General features: G+C 43.9%; 1 protein-coding gene across 2 annotated transcripts; it reads left to right on the top strand.

Moving 5' to 3' along the window:
- Positions 1–246: 246 nt before the first annotated feature.
- On the top strand, positions 247–4,817 carry lto1 (LTO1 maturation factor of ABCE1). 2 transcript variants are annotated; one of them, XM_046033657.1, is made up of 5 exons: positions 247–520; positions 828–933; positions 1,197–1,267; positions 1,623–1,740; positions 4,139–4,274. In XM_046033657.1, the coding sequence occupies exons 1-5, from the start codon at positions 462–464 to the stop codon at positions 4,139–4,141; spliced, it is 357 nt and encodes a 118-aa protein (XP_045889613.1). In that variant the 5' UTR covers positions 247–461; the 3' UTR covers positions 4,142–4,274. The 2 variants fall into 2 exon arrangements, with proteins under 2 accessions (XP_045889613.1, XP_045889612.1); XM_046033656.1 differs by having other exon boundaries at positions 254–520; positions 4,208–4,817.
- The last annotated feature ends 1,114 nt before the right edge of the window (positions 4,818–5,931 follow it).

Raw genomic sequence — 5,931 nt, 5'->3', positions numbered from 1 at the left:
AACTGGAGGTTTAAATCTGAAAAATTCTTCAACACTTCACATTAGAGGGTAATTGGTATTGTTCAACCTGGGCCTTGTTTCTGCCACTGACAGGCTCAGCTTGTTTTTAGTGTCTGACAACATTATGGAAAGGATCCTACAGAGATAAAGCTCTTTTTAAAGAGGAAGATTCTTTTGTTTAACCAGGAGCAGTCACTGTAGCGCTCTCGTCATTTTACCTCAGTGACAGGAAGCTACACTGCATGACCGGATGCAGAAACGGTGAGTGTTCACCTCCAGACTCGCAGGGGGCAGCACTGCGCGGCTGATGGAGGAAGCAGAGTCTGCTGCTGGAAACTGATGGGAACCCCACAGTCAGCGGTTAGCGACCTGTAAAGTCTGTGCTGAACAAAACAACTGGCTCCCACGGCTGCCTAAACGTTTTGAAAAGCGTTTTTAATACGCTTCTAAGTTAGGTGGAGATGGCTGGCGGGTGTGGAAATGACGACCTATTTGACAGTATTGTCATGGCGGATGAAAGGTGAGTTTCTGGCAGTTGAGTGTTGTCTTGTGGACCGGGGCACGTGCCTAACGTTACCTGGTAGGTTAAAGCTCCTGCTGGTTTGTCAATTGGGCAAACGCCGGAAACACAAAGCGGAGGAGAGTTCGATAACAGTAAGGTTAATGCCACCGCCGTCCTCTTCAGGCTGTCTACCTAACGCCAGCCAAATGTTAAGCTTTACGTTGCTTGTAAACAAACCAGCGTCACGTAACGTCAAGGGACTGTTCTTTATTTATGTGGGAAATGAGCTACAATCACGGAATGACGCTGAAAGATTGTTTTTCAGGTTCCGAGGGGAGGGCTACCGGGAGGGATTTGAGAAAGGGACCCGCCGAGGACTGCAGGATGGTCGCAGACACGGAGCCTGTCACGGGGCCAAGCTGTCCACTGAGGTGAGTCTGCGCAGTGAGCGTGACCGGGGGGCCCGGAGGTGTACTGTCCTGCTCTGCTTTTGTCTGCCTTGCAGTTTTAAGTGTAAAGTGCACAGAACATGACATGACCTCTGTATAAGTGATGAACCTGGGCCAGCACTCTCTGTGGCCCTCCTGTTGCCATTAGGTCAGGGACGCAGTCAGTTAGACCGGCCCTTCCTGTGTGAATTGAGCTGTGCTGCTATAGTGAGAAGTGCTGACTCTTCCCCTCTAACACCCTACAGATTTCCTTCTATCATGGGTTTGCCATCACTTGGAAATGTCTCCTCCAACATAATACAGATGTCAAATCCAGGTACGGTCTCCTCAAACAAGATCTTCCTCCAATTTTCTCATCAGCGCTGTGCTGGGGGATGCTAACAGTTTCTTATAACACACATGATTTTAATTTCTTTTGCTTCAGTTCAAATGACTAAAAGCAGTGAGCAGGGACAAGACCCCCACAGTACTGAGCCCTGTTCTTCATCAATGAATGAATCCAGGCTAAAATGATCCTGTTAATTCTCATCCAGCCAAGTGGGTTCTTGGAGCGCAGATAAAGGATTGATAGTTTGAAACTGTGATCATATGACTGTCTGTGTGCTGATCATATGTTGGTGGACAGGGGGGGTCCAGTTTGATCATTTTGTTGTGGCTGTGTTTGCTGTCAGAAAGCGTGTGAAAGCACTGGAGGCTGTCCTGGGTTTGATCCAAAACTCCCATCATGATGATCCACAGTCTGAAAAGCTACAGGAGGACATGGACAGACTTCGTGCCAAGTTCAGACAGGTACTGGATTTACTGGAAATTGGTAATAGTGAAGGATATCTCAGTTCAGTCTGAAGGATCCGGGCTGGTTGAGGTATTTAGCCTCATTTCCACTGCGTGGTACAGCACGGCTCCACACGACTCACTTTTGGTACTAGGTACGTTTCTTGATTTCATTTTCCGCTGCAAATAGCAATGGAGGTGGGATTCTTAGCTGCTCGTCATGGCGACTCTGCGTGACACTGCAGTGACATCATCTTCAGCGCATTGGCAAACAATCAGAAGAACGCCTGCACACGGCGTGGTTTTGTGGGCTGCCATTTTTAAAAATCTGGGTCAAAATTTAAACATAGCGCTATTGATGGTACCTTGCCTATTTAGCAGGTTTTGTGCAAATGTCCCATTTCGCACAAATGATGATTCTCTCGGACCAATCAGCGGTCTGCAGTGTTTTAACTCACTAACTCTTACTATCGGCTCACCTCGTTTGGAACCTCGACCGAGGTGATACCAAATAAAAGTACCAGGTTCTATCCACAACGTTTGCCCCTGGAAAATAAAAAAAGAACGGCTCCAAACAAGACGTGCTGTACCAACCATGCAGTGGAAAGGAGGAAACCGGTACCACCTGCTGATCCTTTGTTTACCTCTGCTTGTTCCTGGAGCTGTCAAACACACTCCATTGTTCTCCATTAAAACACTGGTTCTGTAAGCTAAGGCACAGCGTTATGAGGGAGCGAAAAGCCGAGCCATACAAACCCCTGGCAGCTTACATCAGCCCTAATTAGGCTAATAATCCATATCGCGATACAGAGCATTGTTTGTAAATTTAATGAAATACACCAGCATGTCCGCGTTGAAGTTAGTTTCAATTTGGATATTAGTTTCACCTTGGATATTTGGCAGACGTCTGTCGAAATTTCAACGTAAAACTAACTTCCCCGGGGTGCAAACCGTGCAAAGCGCCGTCCCCTTGCAAAAATATTGTGTATAGTGTGGAAGTTGTGACACAACGAAGTAAACAATAGAGGGTAGTTAAGAAAGATAGATGTTTTTCTATCGTCAAAATGTAGATGTCGTCTTGTCGCACAGCCCTAGCCCTAATATTATTTTTTAATATGAATTGTCATATTGTGCAACTATGTCTTTATGGCTTTTCAGTGGACAGCTAATCAGTTAGCCGATGCCAGAGGCATTATGTTTTTGGGTTGTCCATCTGTCCAAATCTTGTGAACGCGATATCTCAGGATCGCCCTGAGAGAATTTCTTCAAATGTCGTCTACTTGGGACTCGGGGATGAACTGATTAGAATTTGGTGTTTAAAGGTCAACTTAACTGTGGCATCATAATGTCCTGGAAAAGCCCTTTTGTCTGCCATTTTTGAACCCCACAACTCAGGAACAGAAGGGGGAACATGTGACCATATTTCACAGTGACAGGTGACAGGTCATTGTGACCTCAAAATAGGTTTTTAGCCATAATTTCAGAATGAATTGGGTGATTCCAGATGTCACATGTTGACTGGGACGACACAATGAGTAAACAATAAGCAGCACAGCAGTGGCTTTCCTCCATCGTGTCCATTCTGCCTTTCACTTCCTGCCTTATTCTGTTGAGCGTCATCGGAATCACGTGACTGCCAACAGCATATTGGAGCGTGCCTATGCTACATCTATGGTCATCTTTCATTAATCACTACATATATTATGAGTCTGGACAGACAGGGATGTGAACTACAACTTGACTGGCTGGCAGAGGCATAAAACTGCGGGTGGGAATTGTAGTTTGTAATGGTCTTTAGTCCATTCCTGGCAGCATATGTCTTCCCGAAACCTGCAGATACCCTCTTGACCTTTTGAATTATTTAAGGCACACCAAGTTAACAAGGTGTCTGCAGTTCAGAAGTCAATCACATATTCAAATATGAATTAGTGTGGGCTTGAATTCAGCATGAAAATCTTAATTGTTTACTTTATAAATATTCATTTTAATCAGAACCAGTGCTTATCCCTATGCTGATTAAACATGCAGATGAATCTGCCAATATTTCTGGTTACCTTTCATACTGATGTGCATATTATTTGCTTCTGCAAACATGTTTACATTTATTATGCTGCTACTTAATGAGCTGCATTGCTGTTCTACCTTACGGTAAATAGTTACACGTAACATTGATGGAGCAAAATGTCACAGCAGGTACACGCTGTATGTAGGTAAGTCCTTAAATTGGTCCTGATCAAACAGCAAGTAAGAGGTATTAGCTTTATGTTTCCCTGCAGACACTGGGTAGATGTCGCACGTCTAGACTAAAGGGTCGTGGCGCTTCAGTCGTCTCACGCGCTCCTGACAGAACAGCTGCTCTTTCTGCTGGCTACACAGTATTTTTACGCTTCAATCTGTTTTCCTTGCATTACTACAGTGATTGTTGTGTGTTGGGCTCTGAGTGCTGCCAGAACACACCGGCTAACCACCATCTGGTATTGTCCAGGTCTGCTCTATGCTGAGTGTCCCGACTGACTTCAAGGATTACATCAAGACTTCTGAAGGGACTTCTTTCTGAATCTCATGATGATGATGATGATGATGATGATGATGATGATGATAGAGGCGTCCTGGACAGAAGAGAGGGACGCTGAGCTGCTGTCAGCCAGCAGATGTCAGTCTCACAGTAAGCAAGTGATTGGTCTGCAGTGGATTCCTCGGAGGGTTTGGAGTGTGAAGCAGTGACTGCATCAGTTTGACAGTCTTTGCCTTCACATTCTGGTGGGTAGGGCTGTAGGGCACATGTAGGAGAGTCCACGGCCCTCAATGAACTGTGTAAATCTGAGGGATGAATGCAGTCACTCTTCACTGTTGAATTTGCAGAGTCTGGAACTTTGCTCCAGCAAGAGTCCAGAAACTGGGAGAAGGAGAAAGAAGAGTCTTTTTTTATTGTTTGACTGTGGAAAAATAATGGACTTGTTGCAGTGATTCAGTGTGCAGCGGACTTAAAAAATCAAGGTAGTAATTATAGACTGTAAGTCAACGCTGAAGGTTTTACATAACAGAACAATCCACGACTACAGCAGAAGACGTCTAAATAAAGTGTTGGACCATGATTTGCTGTAAGGTGTCTGTTTTCTTTGGGAGGTTTGACTGTGACTAAATAATGGAAGCAACTCATGGTGGAAAGTAAATAAGTGTCTCAAGTAACTTTCACTTTCGGCTTCTCTGTGCTCCTCTATTACACGGTGTTTCTAACACCACAGCATTTATTGGACTGCTGTCTGTTGCAGAAAAAGATTTTGATGAAGATTGATCCTTGAGAGAAAATGACGCATGGTTACAGATCAAACACACAATATACAGTGTCCAGTTTATTAGGGACACCTTGTTAACACTAAAGCGGCCTAATCCAACAGTCCTGTTGGAATGGCAGGTGTTGATTCACCTGTGGGATCAGGTTTGTGCCGCTGTTGAATTGTAAATGGGAACTATAAATGGTGGACAAAATAATAATAGGCACACCTGTCAGTATAATCCAGTACATTTATACAGATAACTACAGCCAGGTGTACCTAATAAACTGACAGCTGAGTGCACACCGTAGTTAAATTTAAACCCACCTCTACCTTCAACATGTGGAATGTTTGGTTTTTGTGGTTTTGCTACTTCAGTAACTGGTGGCAGCCAGTCAAACCATCACAACATGGCAGGGTGTTGCATACAGCTAAACGTACCTCTTCAGCTCCAATGTTTTGTTTCTTGTTTAATTGAAGGTCACAAAATGAATCAACTATTTTGATAATTGAATAATCATTAAAGTCAGTTTGTTAAATGTGAGTATCTTTGGGCAGACAAAGCAAGCACGTTTGGTATTTTTTTTACTGTTCTGACATTTTCAGGACCAAACCATGAACAGTCTCAATAATTGTAGGATGCAGCCCTTGTTGCAAAAAGGAATATTCATCCACAACATTGTATTGTATTTATGTTTGTGTTTTGTGTCTATTTTTTCTTTTATTGTTGGATAACAATGGAGGTCTGTGGCACAGAAGCATAAAATCAGACTGGTTCCACAGACAGGAACAGGGACTATAGATGCAAATTAGCATCCCTGGTAAATAAATCAAAGGAAGACCATACTTGTTGGAAGGATCAAATTATTGTTGTACAACTAGCCACTAGAGGGCAGTGCTGTCACTCTGATTCCAGCTGAGCTTTGTTCAACCT

Source organism: Micropterus dolomieu, linkage group LG20, assembly GCF_021292245.1.
Source record: "Micropterus dolomieu isolate WLL.071019.BEF.003 ecotype Adirondacks linkage group LG20, ASM2129224v1, whole genome shotgun sequence".
In the NCBI taxonomy this organism is placed as follows: Eukaryota; Metazoa; Chordata; class Actinopteri; order Centrarchiformes; family Centrarchidae; genus Micropterus; species Micropterus dolomieu.
This window is presented reverse-complemented; position numbering and strand designations above follow the sequence as displayed.

What these genes read in the sequence shown, in the direction of transcription:
- lto1 (XM_046033656.1), top strand. Translation starts at nt 462, where the DNA reads ATGGCTGGCGGGTGTGGAAATGACGACCTATTTGACAGTATTGTCATG. An exon ending in AATACAGATGTCAAATCCAG is followed by an intron (nt 1,268 to 1,622) that starts GTACGGTCTCCT and finishes GTTTGCTGTCAG; the next exon opens with AAAGCGTGTGAAAGCACTGG. An exon ending in TTCGTGCCAAGTTCAGACAG is followed by an intron (nt 1,741 to 4,207) that starts GTACTGGATTTA and finishes GGTATTGTCCAG; the next exon opens with GTCTGCTCTATGCTGAGTGT.